The 27298-nt window shown below is 44.6% G+C and overlaps 1 protein-coding gene across 1 annotated transcript in view; it reads right to left on the bottom strand.

Annotated features, from left to right (window-relative positions):
• Positions 1 to 26099, bottom strand: part of slc39a4 (solute carrier family 39 member 4) — an 83338-nt gene extending 57239 nt beyond the window's left edge. The window contains exons 1-2 of the mRNA XM_085987321.1: positions 25790 to 26099; positions 1292 to 1585 (exon numbers count right to left, since the gene is read on the bottom strand). Of these exons, the coding sequence (XP_085843447.1) occupies positions 1292 to 1585; positions 25790 to 26008 (513 nt within the window). The 5' untranslated portion in view covers positions 26009 to 26099. The remainder of the gene's footprint in view (positions 1 to 1291; positions 1586 to 25789) is intronic.
• Positions 26100 to 27298: the final 1199 nt, after the last annotated feature.

Here is a 27298-nt window from a genome sequence, read left to right as displayed (position 1 = left end):
ACACCTCTCTATGTTAATGTCTATATTACTAACTCTCACCTGTACACCTCTCTATGTTAATGTCTATATTACCAACACTCACCTGTTCACCTCTCTATGTTAATGTCTATATTACTAACTCTCACCTGTACACCTCGCTATGTTAATGTCTATATTACTAACTCTCACCTGTACACCTCTCTATGTTAATGTCTGTATTACTAACTCTCACCTGTACACCTCTCTATGTTAATGGATATATTACTAACTCTCACCTGTACACCTCTCTGTTAATGTCTATATTATTAACTCTCTCCTGTACACCTCTCTATGTTAATGTCTATTTTACTAACTCTCACCTGTACACCTCTCTATGTTAACATCTATATTACTAACTCTCACCTGTACACCTCTCTATGTTAATGTCTATATTACTAACACTCACCTGTACACCTCTCTATGTTAATGTCTATATTACTAACTCTCACCTGTACACCTCTCTGTTAATGTCTATATTATTAACTCTCTCCTGTACACCTCTCTATGTTAATGTCTATATTACTAACACTCACCTGTACACCTCTCTATGTTAATGTCTATATTACTAACACTCACCTGTACACCTCTCTATGTTAATGTCTATATTACTAACTCTCACCTGTACACCTCTCTATGTTAATGTCTGTATTACTAACACTCACCTGTACACCTCTCTATTTGATTGTCTACGTTACTAACACCTTAGTCCAAATCAGGAGAAAGCTCTTTATCTGAGAGTGGTTAGAATGTGGAACTCACTACTACAGGGAGTAGTTGAGACGAATAGCATAGCTACATTTAAGGGGGAACTGGATAAACACATGAGGGAGAAAGGAATAGAAGTTTCTGCTGACAGGGTTAGGTGAAGAGGGGTGGGAGGAGGCTCGTGTGGCGTATGAAGACCGGCATGGACCAGTCGGGCCAAATGGCTTGTTTCTGTGCTGCAAGTTCCATGTAAAAATATTTTGCCTGAAGGTTATGGGCTGCAAGGACTGACAAAACCTTGCATTAAAACAATTCGTTTTTCCCCTTGCTGCAATCTTGCCTCAATTTATATCAACCATTGAACTCCTGAATTCATCTTTATACTATATACTGGCTGTTTAGCCAATCAATCATTTAAGCTTCTGAGTTGGCTCACACTAACCCTAACCCTAACCCTAAGTGCAGCCCTGTTAATTATTTTAGTGCAGTACAGTGTTCAAGGTTATGCTGACATTACCTTATTGAATTATTGAAAAGAGAAATGTGGCAAGTGCCGCTCCCTCCTTACCTGACCGTTGGCCACTGTTAGATAGTTCCTCTGTACTTTCTGCAGTACCTCTTCTATTTGGTGATGGGTGGGGTCAGGGATTTGGCTGATATCATTTGTCATCAACAGACTCTCTGTCAAAGCCAATGTTGCTTCTTCCCACCTCCCGGACTGTATGACCTTGCATGCTTTCTGCGGATCACTGAGGAAATACAGCAATCCGGGAGAAATTCGGAAAAAGTCATTGGATGTCAGTGTTTTCATGTCACTGCTGTTCTTCCTAGCGAGTTCAAAGACATCATCTGCTGAGAAACACTGGTTAGGAGAAAAGAGAGAGAAGAGAGTTATTAATTAACAAGGAGAAAACGGAGTTTCTTTATTGAAGGAGATATTGTCATCTATCATGGCGAGTGTGTGTGTGAGTGCATGCATTTGTGTGTATATATTTGTGCATTTATCCGTTTGTATGTGTGTCCATGTGCATATTTGTGTATGTGTATTTGCATATCTGCATTTGTGTGTGTGTGTGTATATTTGCATATGTACGTTTACAGATGTGTGTGTCTATGTGCATTTGTATGTATGTGTGTGAGAGAGTCTGTCGAGAGGGTAGGAATTCCTCTGTTTTAATGAAGTCATGAACCTGTGTAAAATAACTGGGTGAAAGACTTTGTTAACATAGCAGATGGTATGATTTCAGCAGATTGCATAAACCAAGGTATGTATCACCTAGCCAGTGCTCTTCCTGTATAAACAGTTGGGGCTAAAAATTGAGTAGCGCCCCATTTTGGGTGCTGACTTCGCCCAGAAAAATTAGCGCCCCCGTGCCAGAAATTGAGTTGTTGCACCCCAAGAGGGAAGCGGGGTGCTACTGGAAGCGCCCCGCATCCCTCTTGGGGCGCTGCAAGTCAATAGCGTGGCGCTACGTGCCGCAGCACCATGCACTGCAGCCCATCGTGCCGCAGTATTGCAGGCCTTCCTCCCCTTCATAAAGGGGAGGGGCCTCGCGCAGCGTGACCCGGGGCCCAGCTGGGCCCCCGGGGATCGGGAGTGCCGGCAAAAGAGCCCGGCACTCAAGAGAAGTGCCGGACTCGTGGAGCGCAGCCGGCACTCCGTGGGGGGTGGGGGTGTTCAGGAGGCCAGGGACAGGAGCGCAGGCAGGTGCTGGCAGGCGGCCAGCAACAAAAATGGCTGCCCCGCACCTCGCCTTTAAATTGCGCCTCCCCGGCCGCAGGTAGGCTCCCCTGACCCCGTCGGACATAGCGTCCGGCGGTAAGTCAGGGGGTGCTCCCGAAGATGACGTCATCGCCGGCAGCATAGCGCGGGGCGCTACCGGTTAGCGCCGCCGCTAACCTCCCGCTGAATTTCATGGGTGGCGCCGCGCCCAGGTGCTAGTTGCTTTGCGCCAAGCAACCCAATGTTTCCCCGTTAATGCGCTTACGAATAACATACTTGAGATAGTCAAGCATTATTGGAGGCCGTGCAAAGAAAAGGTACAAGGCTGATCCCCAGTCTTCGAGATCTGAGTTATGAGGAAAGAATGGAGAAACTGGGATTATCAACATTGAGAAAGGTTCTGAAATGGAAAAGTAAATGTGGGAAATTACTTTGAATTGAATTGGGACAAGGGGACACAGCTTCAAACTAGAAAAGGTAAATTAAGGACTGATATCAGGAAGATTTACTTTGTACAGTGTCTCATTGTATAGAAATCCAGTGGACCAACCACTTCTCAGTCCTCATACAAGTACAGCACTTGTTGATAAATCAGTCCTCCATTTAACCTAATTATGTAGTAATGATGACCTTACAACAACAACAACAACTTGTATTTGTATAGCGCCTTTAAATTAGTCAAAAGTCCCAAGGCGCTTCACAGGAGTGTTATAAGACAAAGGTTTGACACCGAGCCATATAAGAAGAAATTAGGGCAGATGATCAAAAGCTTGGTCAAAGAGGTAGGCCGCGATTTTACGAACCTCGGCGAGTCCGTGGCGGGCGACGTTGGTGACGGGTCCCGACCCCGTTACTGGCTCCATCCCGGCCTCTGAAATGAATTCCCCTTGATTGGGCTTGTTAAGCCCACCCAGTGCGTTTCCCGGCCAATTAGAGGAAGCGGGTCTGCTGACGTCATTTGATGACGCGTCATCAGTCGGTTTCCTTGAAGGGACCATGGCCAACTTTATTTTGACATTTGTGGTGTCAATGTTCTACAGCATTGAGGTGCTGAAAATATTGACAATCACTGCACAGAGGTGCAGGGCTGTACCCCGGCTCTCCCATGGGTGGAAGAGACTTCCCCAGGAGATCAACACAGCCTGGTTGCATATTGCAGAGGAGGGCACAAGCAGGGATGTGGTTAGGAGGACGATAGCAAAATACTGCAGATGTTGGAAATCCGAAATAACAACAGAAAATGCTGGAAAAACTCAGCAGGTCAGGCAACATCCGTGGAGAGAAATTTGAGTTGACGTTTTGGGTTGAACCCTTCTTCAAAACTGGAAAGAAAAGAAATTAGATTGAAGACAGGGATGCGATCGGACAAAAGAAGTGAAAGAAACAAAAGAGCTAGACGAGATGGTAATAGGCTGAGATTAAGTGTAAAGTGTACTGACAGGGCAAGAGATAGCTGCCAGGTGTGAGAGAGAAACAAAAGGAAAGGGGGGGGGGAGAAGGAGTGGAAAAATTACAAGAAAAAATGTGTAATAGGAGCCGAGGTTATGATCTGAAATTGTTGAACTCGATATTGAGTCCGGAAGACTGCAGAGTGCCTAATCGGAAGATGAGATGCTGTTCCTCGAGTTTACGTTGAGCTTCCGTGGAACAATACAAGAGGCCAAGGATGGTGAGGTCCGAGTGGGAATGGAGTGGTGAATTAAAATGACAGGCGACCGGAAGCTCGGGGTCACCCTTACGGACTGAACGGAGGTGTTCCGCAAAGCGGTCACACAATCTGCATTTGGTCTCCCCAGTGTAGAGGAGACCGCATCGTGAGCAGCGAATACAGTATACTAGATTGCGAGAAGTACAAGTAAATCGCTGTTTCTCCTGGAAGGGGTGTTTGGGGCCCTGGACAGTGGGAAGGGGGGAGGTATAGGGGCAGGTGTTACATCTCCTCCGCTTGCACGGGAAGGTGCCAGGCGCAGGGGAAGGGCTGTTTGGGGTGATAGAGGAGTGGACTAGGGTGTCTCGGAGAGAGTGGTCCCTACGGAATGCTGAAAGGGGAGGGGAGGGGACGATACGTTTGGTGGTGGGATCACTTTGGAGGTAGCGGAAATGCCGGGGGATGATCCGTTGAATGTGGAGGCTGGTGGGGTGAAAGGTGAGGACAAGGGGAACCCTATCGTGGTTCCGGGAGGGAGGGGACCTGGGTGCAGTGCCGCAAACGTTTCAATGATCTCAGTAAATCATGAATCGCTAGTACAACCTCATCCTGCTGTTCCTCTCATCACATCCCCATCACTCTGCCTTCCCGACCCTACTCCTGCACATCCTTACTCACACCAACTTACCTTGCACCTCCACCCATCCCTCTCTATCTACATTATCACATCCCTATCTCACTAGCCACCTCTCACACTCACCCTCATCCTAGTGCAATCAACTAACAACACACAAGGGTAGGTACTGGAAATAGTACATTGAAAAATTGTACATCGTACTGCAGTCACACAAGCATGTCAATTACTCTGTCACTAGTAAGGACACTTTGACCTCACCCTGTCACTACCACAAACACTCGATTCACAGTGTTCCTATAGATATATAAACTGCACCTGCCGTTAACATAAGAACTCTGTTCCATTACTGCCACCAAAATAGTTACACAAAAGTCACGCTGCCATTGACACAGAAACAGCAAACTGGCATGTGTGTTCATAGAATCATACAGCACAGAAAGAGGCCATTCAACCCATCGTGCTTGTGCCACTAAGGTGCAATGCAATCGCTCGGGAGTTACTCAACAACCTGATGTGTGGAAATAACCTCTTGTTATGAGAAAACCTAGCGTACTGCCTATATTTTTAAAAATGAATTAAAAGGTGATGCCATCTCGCTTCCATACTAACACCCTTGTTGACAGCAGGCTCCCAAGGTATGGAAAGTGGTCCACGTTGTCCAAGGCCTTGTCGTGCATTTTGATAATCGGGGGGCAGCACTGTGTGGCTGGGGCAGGTTGGTAGAGGACCTTAATGGTTGGTAGAGGACCCTACTGTCAACAAGGGCAGACGTCGACGACGAAGTCCAACACCGCCTTCAGTGTGCCAGAGCAGCCTTCGGTCGCCTGAGGAAGAGAGTGTTTGAAGACCAGGACCTCAAACCCGGCACTAAGCTCATGGTCTACAGGGCAGCAGTGATACCCGCCCTGCTGTATGCCTCAGAGACATGGACCATGTACAGCAGGCACCTCAAAGCACTGGAGAGGTACCACCAACACTGCCTCTGCAAGATCCTGCAAATCAATTGGCAGGATAGGCGCACCAACGTCAGTGTTCTTGCTCAGGCCAACATCCCCAGCATCGAAGCTTTGACCACGCTCAATCAGCTCCGATGGACGGGTCGCATTGTCCGCATGCCCGATACGAGACTCCCAAAACAAGCGCTGTACTCGGAGCTCCGGCACGGCAAGAGAGCCCCAGGTGGGCAGAGGAAATGCTTCAAGGACACCCTCAAAGCCTCCTTGAAAAAGTGAAACAGCCTCACCGACACCTGGGAATCCCTGGCCCAAGACCGCACAAAGTGGAGGAGAAGCATCCGGGAAGGCACCGAACACCTCGAGTCTCTTCGCCGGGAGCAAGCTGAAGCCAAGCGCAGGCAGTGCAAGGAGCGCACGTCAACCCAAGCACCCCACCCGCCCGCCCCCTTCAACCACCGTCTGCCCCACCTGTGACAGAGACTGTAGGTCCCGCATTGGACTCATCAGTCACCTGAGAACTCATTTTTAACGTGGAGGCAAGTCATCTTCGGTTCCGAGGGACTGCCTAAGAGAGAGAGAAGAGAGATACTAACACCCTGAACATTAACGGAAAACACTCCAAAAAAAATCAAGCTTTTGCATTCAAACAACTTCACCTCTTCTAGACCTTTCAATTTTCTATCTGGCACTGGTCTATCCTGGCACAAGCAGAGAATCATACAGCACAGAAGGAGGCTATTCAGCCCATTGTGCCTGTGCCGGCTCTTTGAAAGAGCTTTCCAATTAGTCCCACTCTCCTGCTCTTTCCCCACACCCTTGCAATTTTTATTTCCATTCCAGTATATATCCAATTACCTTTTGAAAGTTAATATTGAATCTGCTTCCGCCGTCCTTTCAGGCAGTGAATTACATAGAAACATAGAAGATAGGAGCAGGAATAGGCCATTCGGCCCCTCGAGCCTGCTCCGCCATTCAATGCGATCATGGCTGATCATCCAAATTCAGTACCCTGTCCCTGCTTTCTCCCCATACCCCTTGATCCCTTTAGCCTTGAGAAATATATCCAACTCCTTCTTGAATATATTTAATGAATTGGCCTCTACTGCCTTCTGTGGTAGAGAATTCCACAGCTTCACCACTCTCTGGGTGAAGAAATTCCTCCTCATTTCTGTCCTAAATGGCCTACCCCTTATCCTTAGACTGTGACCCCTGGTTCTGGACTCCCCGACCATCGGGAACATCCTTCCAGCATCTAGTCTGTCTAGTCCTGTTAGAATTTTATAAGTTTTGATGAGATCCCCTCTCATTCTTCTAAACTCCAGCGAGTACAAGCCCAATCAATCCAATCTCTCCTCATACGTCATTCCTGCCATCCCAGGTATCAGTCTGGTGAATCTTCGCTGGACTCCTTCCATGGCAAGAACATCCTTCCTCAGATAAGGCGACCAAAACTGCACACAATACTCAAGATGTGGCCTCACCAAGGCCCTGTACAACTGCAGCAAGACATCCTTGTTCCTGTACTCAAACCCTCTCGCTACGAAGGCCAACATACCATTTGCCTTCTTAACCACCTGCTGCACCTGCATGCTTACCTTCAGCGACTGGTGCACAAGGACACCCAGGTCTCGTTGCACTTCCCCTTCTCCCAATCTATTGCCATTCAGATAATAATCTGCCTTCCTGTTTTTACTACCAAAGTGGATAACCTTGTAGGAATGGTCAAATTCCTATCCAGAGATTGAGTTCGACGCAGGCAATCAATCAAAAAGGTTTTTAATGTCAAACTAACGAGTTTAAACAGATTGATGCAAGAGAACTATGTATACAGGTCTTAACTGGCTGGAAGCTGCACGAGGACTGCCTGGGCGGTCCCGTGGATGGCATCATGACATCATCACGTTCTTCCCGCGTTTAGGGTGATCACGTGATCGGCGGCATGACGTCATCGCGTTTGCCCGTGCTCTTAAAGGGCCCGCCACTGTACATGCAAACAGTATATACAATGGTACAGATTTAGTCTGTAGCTAACACATCGTTAAAAGGAATTATGTACACTTGTTCAGAGTCTCTTAGTGGCTCTGCCACAACCTCACATTTATCCACGTTATATTGCATCTGCCATGCTTCTGCCCAATCACCCAACCTGTCCAAATCATCCTGGAGTTTCTCGGCATCCTCCTCACAGCACACACGCCCACCCAGCTTTGTGTCGTCTGCAAATTTGGAGATATTACATCGAGTTCCCTTGTCTAGATCATTAATATATATTGTGAATAGCTGGGGTCCAAGGACCGATCCCTGCGGTACCCCACTAGTCACTGCCTGCCACTCGGAAAAAGACCCATTTATTCCAACTCTTTGCTTTCTGTCTGCCAACCAGTTCTCTATCCAAGTCAGTACCTTGCCCCCAATCCCATGTGCCTTAACTTTACACGCTAATCTCTTATGCGGGACCTTATCGAAAGCCTTCTGAAAGTCCAAATACACCACATCCACTGGTACTCCCTTATCTATTTTACCTGTTACATCCTCAAAAAATTAGTCAAGCACGATTTACCCTTTATAAATCCATGTTGACTTTGTCTGATCCTGTCACTGTTTTCCAAGTGCTCTGCTATTACAGGAAACTTTGTGATATCCGGCACCGACGTGACTGAGCTGTTGCTGATCTATCAAAACTGCCGGACATACAAAGTTAATGTTGAAGCATACGGAGGTTTTCATCTCCGTATCTGACAACAAACACTGTTGCTTAGCAACAGCTTCTAAACAGTCGGCTGCAGCTGCAAGCGTCTCTAGCTGAAGCTGTTGCTATAGCTGCAGACCTTGCAGTGCCTGACTGGGAAAATAAAGCAACGAGAACTAAAAAAACTTATAGAAAACGGCTCCTGATTTTTGCCGTTAGATCAAGTATTCCGGACATATAACCTCCAGATAAACCAAAGTTTCCTGTAAATCTTTTATAATGGACTCTAGCATTTTCCCCACTACCAATGTCAGGCTTACCAGTCTGTAATTCCCCGTTTTCTCTCTACCACCTTTTTTGAATAGTGGGGTAACATTAGCTACCCTCCAATCCATGGGTACTGTTCCAGATTCCATCGAATGTTGGAAGATGATCAGCAATGCATCTACTATTTCTAGGGCCACTTCCTTAAGTACCCTAGGATGTAGATTGTCAGGCCCTGGGGATTTATCGGCCTTCAATCCCATCAATTTCCTTAACACCATTTCCCTACAAATAATGATTTATTTCAGTTCCTCCCTTTCATCAGACCCTATGTTCCCGACATCTCTGGGAGGTTATTCGTGTCCTCCTTTGTGAAGACAGAACCAAAATATGTATTTAATTGGTATGCCATTTCTTTGTTCCCCATTATAAATTACCCTGATTCTGACTGCAAGGGACCTACGCTTGACTTCACCAATCTTTTTCTCTTCACATATCTATAAAAGCTTTTACAGTCAGTTTTTATGTTTCCTGAAAGCTTACTCTCATATTCTATTTTCCCCTTCTTAATTAATCCCTTTGTCCTCCTTTGTTGAATCCTAAACTGCTCCCAATCCTCAGGTTTACTGCTTTTTCTGGCCAATTTATATGTCCTCTCCTAGGATCTTATGCTATCCCTAATTTCCCTTGTTAGCCACGGTTGAGTCATCTTTTTTGTTTTATTTTTATGCCAAACTGGGATGAACAAATTCTGTAGTTCATCCATGCGGTCTTTGAATGTTTGCCATTGCCTATCCACCATCAACCCTTTGAGTGACATTCCCCAATCAATCCTACCCAACGCGCACCTCAGACCATTGTAGTTTCCTTTATTTAAATTCAGGACCCTAGTCTCTGAGTCAACAACTTCATTCTCCATTTGAATGAAGAATTCTATCATATTATGATCGCTCCGACCCAAGGGGCCTCGTACAACAAAATTGTTAATTAATCCTTTCTCGTTACATAATACCCAGTCTAAGATGGCCTGATCTCTGGTTGGTTCCTCGACATGTTGGTCCAGGAAACCATCCCGTAAACACTCCAGGCATTCCTCCTCCACAATATTGTTACTAATTTGGTTAGCCCAATTTATATGTAGATTAAAGTCACCCATGATGACTGCTGTGCCCTTATTGCACGCTTCTCTAATTTCCCTTTTAATGCCATCCCCAACCTCCGCATCACTGTTTGGAGGTCTATATACCACTCCCACTAACGTTTTCTGCCCCTTCGTATTTCTCAGTTCTACCCATACAGATTCCACATCATCAGAGCTAATATCCTTCCTTACAATTGTGTTAATCCCTTCTTTAACCAGCAATGCTACCCCACCTTCCTTTACTTTTTGCCTATCTTTCCTGAATATTGAATACCCCTGGATGTTGAGTTCCCAGCCTTGGCCACCCTGGAGCCATATTTCTGTAATCCCAATCAAATCATAATCATTTAGCTCTATTTCCGCAGCTAATTCATCCACCTTATTATGAATGCTCCTCGCATTAAGACACAAAGCCTTCAGGCTTGTTTTTTTAACGCTCTTAGACCTATTAGAATTATTATTTACTGTGGCCATTGTAATGATCAGTAACATGTCATTCTAGAATGGTACACTAGGTGGAGCTGTATGTTTAGTAAGGGGCTACCCACAAGGCAGTAGTCAAGATGGATGCCTGTACACTAGTCCACATGGCTGAATAAATGACTAGCTCAAGCTAGCTGTTCATAATGAAAACGTCTATTTATTTATGAACATAACATGGTACCAGAAGTGGTAATATCTACTGAATATTGCGAAACGCGACATGGAGAATTTGAAGCCACCGGAGGGTTTGAAACTCATGGGGAATGTCGACTGCAATTGGCAGACTTTCAAACAACAATTCGAACTCTACATTGCTGCCATCGGGTTCGGTACGAAGACAAACGCAAGGAAAATAGCGTTACTGCTCACGGTTGCAGGCCCGCAGGCGATAGAGACATTTAATACATTTGTATTTGATCAAGAGGAGGGCAGAGAAAAAATGGACGATGTGCTAAAGAAGTTTGATACACATTGTTCTTCCAAAAAGAACGAGACCTATGAGAGGCACGTGTTCTGTTCACGGACACAGCAGCAAAATGAGACTTTTGATAGCTTTGTGACTGATCTGAAACTGAAAGCACCGACATGTAATTTCTCTGAACTGAAATCATCCATGATTCGTGACCAGATTGTGTTTGGTATTCATGATAAAAAGGTCAGGGAACGTTTATTGAGAGAAACTGAACTAACATTGGAGGATGCTGTGAAAATATGCCATGCCAGTGAGCTAGCTCAACAGCACGCAAAGACTTTCAGTGAAATTAATAATGATGCGACTATAATGAGTGACTGTGCTGCTGTCGGTGCTGTGTCCTACAAAGGGAAGAAACATGGGCAGAACAGAAAAGTAAAGCAATCAGAGGATGGAACTTTTAATTGTAAACGCTGTGGTTACCAGCACCAGTCAAGCCAATGCCCAGCGTTTGGGAAAATGTGCACAAAATGTAATGGAAAGAATCACTTTGCCAAACAATGCTTTTCAAAAGTAAAAACAAAGAAAGGGCAACAAGTCAATGTGATTGAGGACACTGATTTAAGTGAGACATTTTTTGTAGGAATGGTGTCATGTGACAATATAGAAAAGGATACAGAAAATGTGCAGCCCTCAGGAATGGACAATGCTGAACATAAAGTTAATGCAGTAAAAGAGGACAAATGGATGATGCCACTGCAGGTAAATGGAGCATTAGTTACATTGAAACTAGACACTGGGGCAAAAGCAAACTTAATCAGTATGAGTGACATTAAAAATATGAAAGAAAAGCCCAAAATACAGAAAAAGTCAGTACTACTGAAGAACTATAATGGACAGAAAATAGATAGCTTAGGTGTATGCAGACTTAAAGTGACAGTCAAAGACAAAGTGCATCATCTCATGTTTTCTGTTGTGGCTGAAGGACTTGATTCACTACTAGGTGACAAAGCTTGTGAGGACTTAAAACTGGTCAAGAGAGTCTACCGTATAAACTGTGCCATAAGCAGACCAGATGACTCAGTGGATTCTGTAGTGAGTAATTTCCAGGATGTGTTCAAAGGATTTGGAGTTCTACCATTCACTTACAAGATCCAGCTAAAGGAGGATGCTCAGCCAGTGGTACATGCTCCGCGGAGAGTTCCAGCACCCCTGCATGACCGGCTCAAGAAAGAACTGGACAGAATGACCACACTAGGAGTCATCAGGAAAGTCGAAGAGCCAACAGACTGGGTTAACTCCATGGTATGTGTAAAGAAAAAGAACAATGATCTAAGAGTATGCATGGATCCAAAGGACTTAAATGCAAACATAAAACGTGAACACTACCAGATTCCCAAGCGAGAAGAAATCACCAATGAAATGTCAGGTGCCAGATACTTCACAATGCTCGATGCCTCACAAGGATTTTGGCAACTAAAACTGGATGAAGAGAGCACCAAATACTGTACCTTCAACACACCATTTGGCAGGTATTGTTTCCTCAGAATGCCTTTCAGGATAATAACTGCATCTGAAATCTTTCATAGAGCGATGGAACACATAATTGAAGGTCTGGAAGGAGTTCGGGTCTATGTTGATGACATCATCATCTGGGGCTTCACACTGAAAGAACACAATGAGAGACTGACTAAAGTGCTACAGAGCATACGCCGGAATGGACTGAAGCTCAACAAAGCCAAGTGTCAGTTTGGCGTCCAGGAAGTCACTTTCCTAGGAGATAATCTATCTGGTAAAGGAATAGAGCCAGATATGGAAAAAGTAAACGCCATACTCAAAATGCCCCGACCCACTGACAAAAAAGGAGTGCTACGCATCATGGGGATGATAAACTTCATTGGAAAGTTCATTCCTAACTTGTCAGCCAAGACAGCCTGTCTGCGAGACCTGCTACATAAAACAAGTGAGTTCGCATGGACAGAAAGACATGAACAAGAGTGGATGAACCTCAAAACAGTGCTGACAACCACACCTGTACTCACCTTCTTTGACCCAACAAAGAGAATCAAAGTGTCAACGGATGCATCAAAAGATGGCCTAGGCGCGGTCTTGCTACAAGCAGAGGGTGAAGATTGGAAGCCTGTTGCCTATGCCTCCAGGTCTATGACTGATTCTGAGTGTCGATACGCCCAGATTGAAAAGGAATGTCTAGGCTTGGTAGTTGGACTAGAAAAGTTCCATGGCTACATATATGGACTTCCCACCTTCACAGTTGAGACAGACCACAGCCCACTGGTTGCCATCATTAAAAAAAATCTGAATGAGATGTCTCCAAGGATTCAATGACTCATGATGAAGCTGCAAAGATATGACTTTGAACTGATCTACACACCAGGCAAACACATAATGTTAGCAGATGCACTATTCCGAGCACCCACAATGAGTCATGTGAGCTCTACTGAGGAAGACGTGGATGTTCATGTGAGTATGGTCACTGCTGCGCTGCCCGTGTCAGACACAAAATCAAAGCAAATAGCAGAAGAAACAGTAAAAGATACAGTGTTACAAACAGTAATAGAGAACATTCATTATGGTTGGCCAAAAGGTTCCTGTCCAAAGTACTATCACATCAGGTCAGTGTTAAGTGTCGCAAGTGGACTATTACTAAAACAGAACAGAATAGTCATTCCACAGGCTCTACATCAAGACATGCTCAAAAGGATTCATGAGGGACACCTCGGAATTGAAAAATGCAAAAGGAGAGCAAGAGACACTGTTTATTGGCCTGGCATAAATAAGGACATTGAGAACATGATAGGCATATGTGAGACATGTCAGAAACACCAAAACAAACAAGCAAAGGAACCAATGATAGTAGCTGAATTACCAACAGCACCATGGCAAAAGGTTGGTATGGACCTCTTTCATTTGAATGGTAAAGACTATCTAATAGTGATTGACTACTATTCTAACTATCCTGAGATGGCGCTGCTCTCAAGCACATCAGCAAGCAGTGTCATAATGCATGTTAAATCCATCTTCGCCAGACATGGAATTCCCAGGATTGCTGTTAGCGACAATGGTCCATGCTTCAACTGTAAGGAGTGGCAACAGTTTGCAGCACATTATGACTTTCAACACATCACATCCAGTCCTCTGTATGCTGAGTCGAATGGTAAGGCAGAGAAAGGTGTTCAAGTTCTCAAACAGCTACTGAAGAAAGCAACAGAAAGCAAGTCTGATCCTTATCTCGCCCTGCTGAGCTACCGAGCCTCCCCTTTAGACTGTGGTTCTTTACCTGCTGAACTCCTAATGGGTCGCAAGTTGCGCACCACGCTACCCTGCTGTGCAAAGGAAAAGCAGAGTAAGGAACTGAGACAGAGACTTCAACTGTTAAAGCAGAAACAGAAATCACACTATGACAAGTCATCCAAAACTCTGAAACCATTGACAAGGGATGATGTTGTCAGGATTGAGGATCCAGATGCATGGAACAGGAAAGCTACAGTTCTTGAGGAAGTAGGACCAAGGTCATACACCGTTAGAACTGAGGAAGGACAGATTCTCAATAGGAACCGCCGTTCCCTCCTGAAAACATAAGAAACTATCCAAGAGCAAATCGATGACAATGCCGCAACTGAATCTTGTCACTCACCACCAGAACAATCTAACACAAACACACATACAGGCTCTCATGAAAACACATCAGACTTACATGTGCTGAGAAGATCCACACGTGAAGTAAAAAAGCCTGATAGACTTAATTTTTGAGTACAAAGAAAACTATAATAAAAGAATGAAAAGCTTAGAGTTCATAAAGTAAAGCTTTGAAAATGTGTTGACTGTTGTGAAGATGTTTATGTCATTATGATTGATTGATATTGATTTTGTTTAACCTCTAAGGAAGGGGGATGTAATGATCAGTAACATGTCATTCTAGAATGGTACACTAGGTGGAGCTGTATGTTTAGTAAGGGGCTACCCACAAGGCAGTAGTCAAGATGGATGCCTGTACACTAGTCCACATGGCTGAATAAATGACGAGCTCAAGCTAGCTGTTCATAATGAAAACGTCTATTTATTTATGAACATAACAGCCATGTTTGATTTAAATTGTTGATTTCTCTGACTGCCACTTTTGTTTTTCTCCCTATCTTTTATCCTTGTTTCCCTTTCCTCTGTCCCTCTGCTCAGGTTCCCAACCCCCTGCCATTTTAGTTTAAACCCTCCCCCAGAGCACTAGCAAACACTCCCCCTAGGACATCGGTCCTGGCCCTGCCCAGGTGCAAACTGTCCGGTTTGAACTGGTCCCACCTCCCCCAGAACCGGTTCCAATGTCCCAGGAATTTGAATCCCTCCCCCTCACACCATTCCTCTAGCCACGTATTCATCTGAAATATCCTTCTATTTCTACTCTGACTAGCACGTGGCACTGGTAGCAATCCTGAGATTCCAGATCATAACAGTCTTATACCATGTAAGGGGTCCTGCCATACTCTGTTGCTAAGATGGAGTTCTGTTTGGGATGGCTTGTCCCTTTAAGACCATAAAGTTGAATTGCTATAAATCCTGAAGTCAGTTAGACATTAATTGTTATTGGCGAGGGAAGTTTGCAGATTACCAGGTGCTTGTAAATTCCTGGCTCCAGTTCAGACGTAAGTCTTTTTAATATATAGACAAGGGTCACTTGTGATTCAGTTGCAAGCTATAAGGAGTTCAGATGGAAAATATATACAATATATATATAGATATATATCGTCTGAACCATGACACTTGCAAGTGAGCTACAAGCTGGAATCTAATCAAAGAATCAATTGCAGTGGAAAATGAGTGAACAAAGCACACACATTTTATAACTTTTATCTGGATCCTGAAATTAATTTACAACATTGATCCGAAACATGTGTTACAATTTTTGGTTGTTGCAGAACCATACTCAATGGTCTAACAGCAATTCCCCAAAGCAGACCTTGCCCCATGTGATACGAATGATGTACCTTTACACCCTGTCCTCGCACAGGTGTGTACTGAAGTTCCCCACCTGCCAAGATTCTGCCTGCTGGATCTGATGTCTCACCCTACACCACCAAACTCTCTTTGATATTACCATACAGACCCAGATGTTAACAGAGCAAAGCAATTAATATTTTTACAGTTAAATCATAGTTATGAAGTGTAAAAATCGGCAAATGATAAAAGTACAATACATAATATAACTGACACTGAGAAAGTCTGTAATGGGTCTGTTACCCTGTGCAAGAATGGTTCCAGCTTCTGCACGAACTTACAGTGCCCCTTGAGGAGAGAGCAAAACCTATCCTTTCATTCTTACCAAGCTGCAGATTTCCTAAGAATTCAAACTCCTGCTTTTAAATGTTTTGTTTTACAATTTGTAGAGATTATCAGACAACCTCAGCAATTAATACTGCTCTGCTGAATCAAGTAAAAAAAAATCTGTACAATGGAACACAGCTAGTTCTTTCACATCAAAGCAGGCGGTTAGGTCAGATCAGGAAAGGATTGGGTGAGTCCCCGCTCCATTTTAACTGTCTCCGCCCCGCCCCCCACCCCCTCTGCCTAGTTTCCGCCAGGCGTAGAGAGTTAAAATCGGAGCCATTGAGACTTTGGGAGAGCTACTTGAGATTTTTTAGCAACCTATGAGTTTCTAGTTATCTCTTGCTGATAACTGAGAAAACTGCTTAGTCATTGAACATGAATAATCTCCTGATGTGTGGTTTGGGAGGTTTTAACATGCTTGGTAAATTTGATAATATGGCAAAGTTAAAAGGAAGTAACAATGACAAAGTGTAATGTGGCACTGATTCACACACGGTGCCAGCTTATATATAGCACATAACTTCTCAATCCGTGTGGTATGAACAAACAAATGTAAAGCACAGGAAACATAAGAACATAAGAAAAAGGAGCAGGAGTAGGCCAATCGGCCCCTCGAGCCTGCTCCGCCATTCAATAAGATCATGGCTGATCTGATCCTAACCGCCAATCCACCATCACAGAACCATCTCCTGAATCTAACAGAATTAGACACACGAAATAGGAGCAGGATCAGGCTACACGGCCCCTGGGCCCGCTCCGCTACCCACAGGGCCATGACCGATCCGAACCTAGACTCATGTCCAAATTCCTGCCCGCTCCCCGTAACCCTTAATTCCCTTTACTTCTAGGAAACTGTCTATTTCCGTTTTAAATTTATGTAATGATGTAGCTTCTACAGCTTTTTGGGGCAGCATATTCCATGCACCTACCACCCTCTGAGTGAAGTAGTTCCTCCTCATCTCAGTTTTGAAAGAGCAGCCCCTTATTCTAAGACTATGCCCCCTAGTTCTAGTTTCACCCATCATCGGGAACATCTTCCCCGCATCCACCCGATCCAACCCCTTCACAATCTTATATGTTTCAATAAGATCGCCTCTCATTCTTCTGAACTCCAATGAGTAGAGTCCCAATCTACTCAACCTCTCCTCATATGTCCATCCCCTCATCCCCGGGATTAACCGAGTGAACCTTCTTTGTACTGACTCGAGAGCAAGTATGTCTTTTCTTAAGTATGGACACCAAAACTGTACGCAGTATTCCAGGTGCGGTCTCACCAATACCTTGTACAACTGAAGCAATACCTCCCTATTTTTATATTCTATCCCCCTAGCAATGAAAGCCAACATTCCATTAGCTTTCTTAATCACTTGCTGCACCTGCATACTAACCTTTTGAGTTTCGTGCACCAGGACCCCCAGATCCCTTTGTACTTCAGTACTTTCCAGTTTCTTGCCATTAAGATAATAACTTGCTCTACGATTTTTCCTGCCAAAGTGCATAACCTCACACTTTCCAGTATTGTATTCCATCTGCCAAATCTCTGCCCACTTACTTAGCCTGTCTATGTCCCCTTGCAGGTTTTTTATGTCCTCCTCACTCACTACTTTCCCTCCCATCTTAGTATCATCTGCAAACTTTGATATGTTACACTTGGTCCCCTCCTCCAAATCGTTAATATAGATTGTAAAGAGTTGGGGACCCAGCACTGACCCCTGCGGAACACCACTAGTTACTGATTGCCAGTCTGAGAATTAACCATTTATCCCAACTCTCTGCCTTCTGTTAGATAGCCAATCCTCTATCCATGCCAGAATATTACCCCCAATCCTGTGATTTTTTATCTTAAGCAATAATCTTTTGTGTGGCACCTTGTCAAATGCCTTTTGGAAGTCTAAATACACTACGTCCACTTTATCCACCCTATATGTTACTTCCTCAAAGAACTCCAGCAAATTTGTCAAACATGACTTCCCCTTCATAAAACCATGCTGACTTTGTCCTATTAAATTATGATTATCCAAATGTCCTGTTACTGCCTCCTTAATAATGGACTCCAAAATTTTACCTACCACAGATGTTAGGCTAACCGGTCTATAGTTTCCAGCCTTCTGTCTACTGCCCTTTTTAAATAAGGGTGTTACATTAGCAGTTTTCCAGTCTGCCGGGACCTTTGCCGAGTCCAGGGAGTTTTGGAAAATTATTACCAATGCATCCACAATCCCTACCGCCACTTCCCTCAAGACCCTAGGATGTAAGCCATCAGGTCCAGGTGATTTATCCGCCTTGAGTCCCATTATTTTACCGAGTACCACTTCCTTAGTGATTTTGATCGTGTTTAGCTCCTCCCCCCCTTTAGCCCCCTGTTTGTCCAGTGTTGGGATATTCTTAGTGTCTTCTACTGTAAAGACTGATATAAAATATTCATTCAGTGTTTTTGCCATCTCCATATTTCCCACCATTAATTTCCCGGTCTCATCCTCTAAGGGACCAACATTTACTTTAGCCACCCTTTTTCTTTTTATAGACATAGAACATAGATAACATAGAAGATAGGAGCAGGAGTAGGCCATTCGGCCCTTCGAGCCTGCTCCGCCATTCAACGAGATCATGGCTGATCATCCAAACCCTAGCACCCAGTCCCTACACCGACAGCCATCCCACCCAAGCCCTATCCCCGTAACCCCTAACACTAAGGGGCAATTTTTATCATGGCCAATCAACCTAACCCGCACATCTTTGGACTGTGGGAGGAAACCGGAGCACCCGGAGGAAACCCACGCAAACACGGGGAGAATGTGCAAACTCCACACAGACAGTCACCCGAGGCCGGATTTGAACCCGGGTCCCTGGCGCTGTGAGACAACAGTGCTAACCACTATAAAAACTCTTACTATCTGTTTTTATATTTTTTGCTAAGGTCATTAGTCTGAATGAGCTGAGTTCTTTTTGATAGCTCATTCCCCCCTGCTCCCACAGCTCCCCCCCCACCGCCCCCTCCACACTATCTGCCTTCTCCATCTACCTCTCAATCCCTTATCTCTCCAGAAATGAACTAATTGGGGTAATTTTGACTTTGTGCAATACTATAAGACAGGTGATAGCAAATCGACAGCCTGTTTTACATCTCTCCCGATTGTTATTTCCCTTGACTTCAATGTGGAACGGGCTGCCGATTCGCTATCACCCATTTTATACTATTACACAAAGTCAAAATTACCCCCATTATCTCTTCAACCTATTCAACCTGCATCCTGTAGTTACCATACCTTGTGACTTATTCCAGAACCCTATTACCCTTTGGATAAAAGCATTCTTCCAATTTCCCTTCTTGCTCCTAATTTCCCATATTTAACCTGCATCCCCTGGTATTTGAATGCTTCACCATAGTGAGCATAGAATCATAGAATAGTACAGCATAGACCCATCAAGTCTGCGCCGGCTCTTTTGAAGAGCAATCCAGTCAGTCCCACTCCCTGCTCTTTCCCCATATCCCTGCAATTTTTCTCCTTCAAGTATTTATCCTATTCCCTTGTAGGATTCGCAAAATTGAACTTTATATTATAAAGGGTCAAATGGCAGAAGAGGCCATGATTTTAAAGACTGTTTTTAAAAGAAGCCCAGAAAAAGGGGCATACAAAATGGCCGCCATACCACGTGACCGGCTTATTGGGACATTTTTAAATGGTTCCTGCGAAACCTCAGACAGCTTTGTGGATTCAACCCACAGTAAGTTCTGGAAGCCGTTTCTGAGAGAACGAAACCAGACCCCCACATATACATATGGATTAGATGCAGATCCAGTCAAGATCGGCCTGGAGACAGAGGCCATCTAAATGTTGACCCAGACAAAAGGGGACAATTTCATATTTATGAGAACAGCACCAAGGACTAGATAACGAGATCAGCAGGACATTAAAAACAATGAAGGTCATTCCAGACCAGAGATGGGCCTTTACCGGCCATCTAAAATATTTTAAAATATAATAACTACCCCACTGTGCTCCCAGCCCGCCAAAAGTTAAACAAAGACTAACCTGATTTTGGGCGGGAAGGGGAAGCCTCTGAAGAAAAGGTATAATTGGAGGAGTCGGAGTTGGACAGTTACAGTTGGAGACACAGCTACACTCAGAGACACATGACCGAGTGGCAGTGGGTGAAGAGGAGTCGCTTCGGGAGAAGATCAGCAAACTCCTCTCCACCATCGGAGGAGGAAGAAGAATTAAGCCAACATCAAGAAGGCCGTTCGAAGCCGGCGTCCCGCCCCGGGGAAAAACATCGGAAGATCATCGACCATCCCCGGGCCATTGCCGAAACGAGAGGCCATCGACCCAACTTGGGAGAAGAAACAAAAAAATAAAACCCCAAGAGAAGAAACCTTCCAGCCACTCCGGCTCGGGAAGGGATGAAAATTAAACTGAAGGAACCTATATGAAGACCAGCCCAAGGCTCCTCTGACCAGGGTCGAGCCGACGATCCTCGACCCCGCCGACATCCAGGCCCGCCGCTGTCCAGCCGCCCTGACCCCCACCTCAGGAGAGAGGTGTGGCGCAGCTCACAGGGGTTCCACGATCCACGAGGAGACGGAGCGCCTGAAGGGATCAAAACACAGACTTGCTTTCAAAACCTGGTACTTCCTAGTTGGATTGGTAAGCATGTTTCTGGCCCTTCATAATCAGATCTAGATAGGTTTAATAAGGGGGTGGACTTAAGGGTACAATTAACATGAGTTGTCCCTCGATGTTCCGTGTGTTTCCTTATTTCATGATGATCTTTGTAGAGTATAAGATACCTGTATTTGCCTTAGTTAGTATTGTGTCGTTATGATTTGTTTGTGTTTTTCCCTCCCATGTACTCTCTTATCTGCTTGCATTTGATATTTTTCCTTATGCAATAAAATTTCATTTTGTTTCATCAAACTTGGTCTACAAGAGTTTTCTCTACATTGTAGTTCCTGCCCCAAAGACCAGAGTACAGAATCTAAGGGGCGAGTGGGTCGAACCACTCACGGTTTTACTGTGCAAGAGAGAGAGACCTCTAGAGAGAGAAACCTCTGCGATCTAAAACCCCTTACACCCTTCTGAAGGCTACTATTGAATCTGTATCCACCACCCTATCAGGCAGTACATTACAAATCCTAACCACTCGTTTTTAAAAGGTTTTCCTCTTGTTGCCTCTGGTTCTTTTGCCAATCACCTTCAATCTGTGCCCTCACGCTATTGATCCTTCAGCTACTGGAAACAGTTTCTCTTTATTCACTCTGTCTAAATCCTTCCTAATTTTAAACACCTCTATCAAATCTCCTCTTGGCCTTCTCTGCTCCAAGGAGAACAACCCCAGATTCTCCAGTCTATCCACGTAACTGCATTCCCTCATCCCTGGAACCATTCTAGTAAATCTCTTCTGCAACCACTCCAAAGCCTTCACGTCCTTCCTAAAGTGTAATACCCAGAACTGGACACAATGCTCCAGCTGGGGCCAAACTAGTATTTTATAAAGGTTTAGCATAATTTCCTGGTTTTTGTACTCTATGGAGGCGAAATTCAGCTTCTTTGCGCCTGCCGGGGGCGCTAACGGGGCGCAAAGGGGTTTTGGCCCGGGGGGGGAGAATAATAGTGCCTCCTGAGAAATTTGGTGGGGCGTTGCTGAGGCGCTAGCCGATAGCGCCGCGCCCCGCCGGTAGAGCCCCAGGCCGCTGCGCTGCTGGTGATGATGTCATCGCCGAGCGACGCGACCCCTTAGCGCCCCGCGGCAGATATTTGGCTGCGTCCCGCGAGGCTGCCATGGGCGATGTCAACGCGAGCCTCGCGGGTCACGAACCAAGCTGACCTCCGCCCGCGGGCCAGTATTTAAAGGGGAGGTGTGGCTGCGATCCACATCGCCATTTTCTTCTTTGGGAGGTCGGCCCTTCATGGCGGCCCTTGACATTGTCCGTGACCGCCATTGCGCAGCCCCGCACCACCTCTTGGTGCCGGGCTGCAGCCATGTGGCGCATTGCGCCCCCAACATCTTGGGCGCTCCACTTCCTCTCCGGGGCCGTAAGCCAAATTTAGCAGCCGGGGCGGTACTTCTGCGCCGGGTGCTAAATGACCAGCGCTAATTCGGTTACCACCCCCAAACGGGGCATAACCGAATTTTGCGCCCTATGCCTCTATTTATAAAGCCCAGGATCTCATATGAAAGAAAGAATGAAAGACTTGCATTTATATAGCACCTTTCATGAAAACTGGACATCCCAAAGCGCCTTACAGCCAATGAAGTACTTTGTTTTGAAGTGTAGTCACTGTTGTAATGCAAGAAACGCAGCAGCCAATTTTCGCACAGCAAGCTCCCACCAACAGCAATGTGATAATGAGCAGTTAGTCTATTTTATTGAGATTGATTGAGGGATAAGTATTGACCAGGACACCGGGGATAGCTCCTCTGCTCTTTTTTGAAATAGTGTCATTGGATCTTTTACGTCCACCAGAGAGAACAGACGGGGCGTCGGTTTAACGTCTCATCTGAAAGACGGCACCCCCGACAGTGCAGCACTCCCTCAGCACTGCACTGGAGTGTCAGCCTAGATTTTTGTGCTCAACCCACAACCTTCTGACTCAGAGGAGAGGGCGCTACCAACTGAGCCACAGCTGACACTTCCACTTAATTATGCTTTATTCACCTGCCACCTTCAAAGATTTGTCCACAAGCACCCCAGCTCAGCAATGTGCCTGGATCAGATTAGTCAGTTCCCTTCATTGTCTTGAAAATCTAAAGAAAACAAGCCCAACCTCTTTGGCGTTTCCTCATAACTTAAATTTTTGATACTTTAACTTGTATAAACTTGCATTTATATAGTGCCTTTAACGTCACTAGGCGCTGCACAGGAGCATAATCGGACAATGGTTGACACCGAGCCAAAGAAAGACAGTCGGTATTTGATGACTGAAAAGTCACCAGTTGTTGTCTAGTCAAAGAGGTAGGTTTTAAGGAGGGTCTTAAAGGAAGAGAGAGAGGTAGAGAGGTTTAGGGAGGGAATTCCAGATCTCAGGGCCTTAGGCGGCTGAAGGCACGGCCGCCAATGGTGCAGTGAAGGAAGTAATTGGCGGTTACTGTCCCTGAAGTAAGCATTAAAACTAGGAGCTAAAAGTTCTCTTTTTGCACCTATGTCCCCTTAAAACACAACTTCAGGACAAGGGTACACAGGTACAAATTGGTAAATTTGTATATCAGGATTAAGAAGGATTTCGACATGCAAAGAATGATTTATACCTGAAATGGTCTTTGCAAAGGGTAATGGAGGCAAAGACTCGGGAGGCAGTTAAATACTTTGTCGAGATCATATGTTTATATAAAGGATGGGCTGAATGGCTTCACTCACCTGTATTTACCTTTGTGTTCTTTATTTCTATTTATAGGTCATAACTATGTATGTAGACAACAACTGGTGACTTTTCAGTCTTTAAATTCAGACCGAGTGGGCAACTCCTGGTTTTGCTCTGCATCGAATATTTGAGAAGTAAGCACCGAGGGTACAACCAATGTCTTTCTCAGGTATTTTAGGTTTAGATAGACACTTGTCCAAAATAACTTAAATAGGAAACCGACAATTTTAACGGGTTAAACACTAGCAATACATAGAAACAAGCTGGGCCATAGTAACATCAACGTTTGTTTATTAGATTGACTCCAGACATCAATCTGGGCAGCTTTTGGTAAGGAGCCACAATATACCTGTGGGGTTCCTTTTTCATTCTATCATCTCTCAAGGTTAACATCACAGTGGAAGTATGATCTCACTAAATAGAGCAGTTGCTGCTCAAACAAAGTGAGAAATGGCCTTTCACTACCCAAGAGAATGACAAGTAGTCACAAAGCTATTGGCACCAGCTTCAACTGCGGAAAGTTAAAACATTGCTAACCTTTTGTCAACCAATTTTGTCAACAGGGCTTTTGATTTATTGACAAATCAGTTTCCCGGCCTCTTACCATGCCTGGGAACCAGAAACCTATCCAGTGGCAACTACCATAAACTGATTATTTGATTGTTTGAGAGGCTTGCTTGCAGGGCTTCTCGTTGCTGTTTGAACAAGCAGCTGTTTTATCAACTAGTTTACAAAGGTTTGACAGATTCCATCCGATTGCCCTGACTTACTAGTGAATGAACAAAATCACAAAACAAATTAGATTGTGAGTAGTTTCGAGTGTAAATTAGTTTCAGCGATATAAATGATGTCACCCTTTCCTTCCATGGCTCACTACTCCTTGCTGGCTTTTCACGTTTTCTCCCTTCCTTCACTCAGATCTCCCAGGGCTGAGCAAACGGCTCCTTTCTTGCCTGCAGCCTCCAATATCTCTTTCCCCACCACAGCTTTCCTCGTCTCTCTACTAACCACCGAACTATTTGCCATGTTTCCACAGTTGCTACACGGCAAATGCTTTGTGATATTGTGGAACGAACGCGTTCATTTCCACTGACTTCTTCAAAGAGAATTCCCAACAATTCATACTCAGTAATGTGCAATAATCATAATTCTCCCTTCCGCTCCCGTGAAATAAATGCTTTTTTAAATTTCCAGTTGTGAAGCTAGGGTGCAATGCTGTTATCGCTCGGGAGTTACTCAACAACCTGATGTGTGGAAATAACCGCCTGTTACGAGAAAACCTAGCGTATGGCCTATGTTTTAAAATGAAGTTAAAAGGTGATGCCATCTCGCTTCCATACCAACACCCTGAGCATTAACGGAAAACGCTCGAAGAAATAAAATCAAGCTTTTGTATTCAAACAACGTCACCTCTTCTAGGCCTCTCAATTTTCTATCTGGCACTGGTCTATCCTGGCACAATCAGAGAATCATACAGCACAGAAAGAGGCCATTCGGCCCATCGTGCCTGTGCCGGCTTTTTGAAAGAGCTCTCCAATTAGTCCCACTCCCCTGCTCTTTCCCCATAGCCCTGCAAATCTTTCCTTTTCAATATTTATCCAATTCCCTTTTGAAAGTTACTATTGAATCTGTTTCCACCACCCTTTCAGGCAGTGCATTCCAGATCACAACAACTCGCCGCATAAAAAATCTCTCCTCATCTCCTCTCTGGTTTTGCCAATTAGCTTAAATCTGTGTCCTCTAGTTACCAACCCTCCTGCCAGTGGAAACAAGTTTCACCTTATTTACTCTATCAAAACCCTTCATGATTTTGAACACATTAAATCTCCCCTAAACCTTCTCTGCTCTAAGGAGAACAACCCCAGCTTCTCCAGTCTCCCCACATAACTGAAGTCCCTCATCCCTGGAACCATTCTAGTAAATCTCCTCTGCACCCTCTCCAAGGCCTGGACATTATTGTTCCATTATTGTTAATAAGAAAAGTGAAACTCTGATAAAGAACAACCCCCACCCCCCACCCCACCTGCCATCACCTGCCGATTAATAAGGACCATTTTGGATTAATGAAGTTAGACCACGATGCACACATTTGAGAAGAGAAAATTCTCTAAAACCCCTTCTTAAATACTTGTGCTTTTTTTCATCTCAGTAGAACTGAATAGTTCCCATTTACAGAATACGTATGCATTTATATATATATAAAACTTTACAACAGAAATTAAGTTGCAGGCTCTTAATTCACACTATTATAACAAAGTGTACAGTTTGATTATCCTACTGGTTTCTATTATATTCTGTAATTTAAAACATCGACCAAAAGGCTGAGTTAGTGCTTAAAGCCACCTTCAGGTGGCACCAGCAGCCTGCGGTGGAGTTTGTCCTCTAAACTCAACGATCAGAAAGCCTTGCATTTACCTTTTCACACGACACCTCAGAACACTGCACACGGTTCCCTAAGACACTTATTAAAGAGATGACAGCAGTCTCACTCAGAATGTCTTCTCCTGGGACCAGGAGATCCACCACTTTCCTGAAGACCTCTTGTTCAGTGATAAAGAGAGATCCATTTCCCAGCGAAGCTGCCTGCTTTAGGGCAGCTAAAAGTACAGGGAGCAGTAAAGACAACGTCAGCATAGTGCAGCAAACAAAAAAAAGGGAAAGGATCTCTCCACCCCGTCCACACCAAAGCTTATTGAGCAAAACCTTGAGTACTTCTGTGCAAAGAGATTCAAATGGCCACTGGCTAAAGTTGATGAGTTTTATATGTAACCTTGTGGCAAATGCCCCCCCCCTTCTCCCTCTCTCTTGATTGGCCAGGGAAAGATTAATGATGTCAGCCATTTCACGACTAAAAGGAAACTCCCAGGTTTGCAGATCTCACTTTGATAGTGAGAGACCCATCTCTGTGGGCTATCAAAATAAGCATTCACCTTGAACATATACATTTCAATTACATATTAATAAATATTTTGTGAAATTTTTTATTTTTTTTAACAGATTTTAAAGCATATACATCCCCATAGTGAACACAATCCAGGTCAACTTACTCCACCCATGTATGCCCCAAGTCACCTGGCTTTACTTTGATAAGTTATTGGAGGTAAACAAATTGTCACTCTGACTTTAGAAAAGTACAAATCAATACTTCACCCAGTCACTGCCAAACAACATTCCACTCCATTCTGTCCAGTTTTAATTTTCTTTCTTTCCTTGGCTTCATCTCTGCATTTTTAAAATTTAATCTTTCTCACCAAATCGTCCCCCCCCCCCCGTTCCTTCTAGATTTCCTCCAGCTTATTTCCCACCAGTTTTTCTTGTACTTTGTGTACATTTGGTTCTTTTTTAAACACTTTTGTTTTCCTCTGTCTTTTTAACTTAAAAAAAAAATGCTGGAAATGTACGTCAACTCTATCAGTCTCTCAAATAAAAAAGACGGCTTAACCTTTTAGGCGAACATTAGCATTGCTAATTTTTACTTGTATTTTCCTTCTACACCTTTCCAAACATTACACGGATTTCCAGATGTACGTGGAAATCCGACCTTAAAAGAAAATGAAAAATTCTCTTCACTTTTTCACATCCAAATTGTTCCTTCCTCATCTGAAGGGTGGAAGTTGGTTTCAGCCCATTTTCGGGCCTGAAACATTTAGAGCGTGTGTCAGAAGGTGGAGGTCTGAGGCTCATCCAGAATCGAGCCTCCGGCCTCATCCTAATATTCCCGGTGAGCTGTGGGCACCTGTCGGGCCTCCAGAGGCAGGTCTCCGGTCTCCGGAGCTCCAATGTGGGTCGCTGCCACGCCGGCAGCAGTTCTCTGGTAGGTCCTGGGGACGAGGAGGGGGAGAGGAGCGTGGGTCGGCAGCAGCCTGCAGTGTTGGTGTGGAGCCAGCAGACGCTCCCCCGCTCCTTCTGGCTCCACATTAAGGT

This window comes from Somniosus microcephalus, chromosome 5 (assembly GCF_052327205.1).
Source record: "Somniosus microcephalus isolate GS21.2 chromosome 5, FLI_Smic_1.0, whole genome shotgun sequence".
NCBI classification, from domain to species: Eukaryota; Metazoa; Chordata; class Chondrichthyes; order Squaliformes; family Somniosidae; genus Somniosus; species Somniosus microcephalus.
The sequence above is the reverse complement of the archived record's forward strand: the minus strand, read 5'-3'. Positions and strand labels throughout refer to the sequence as shown.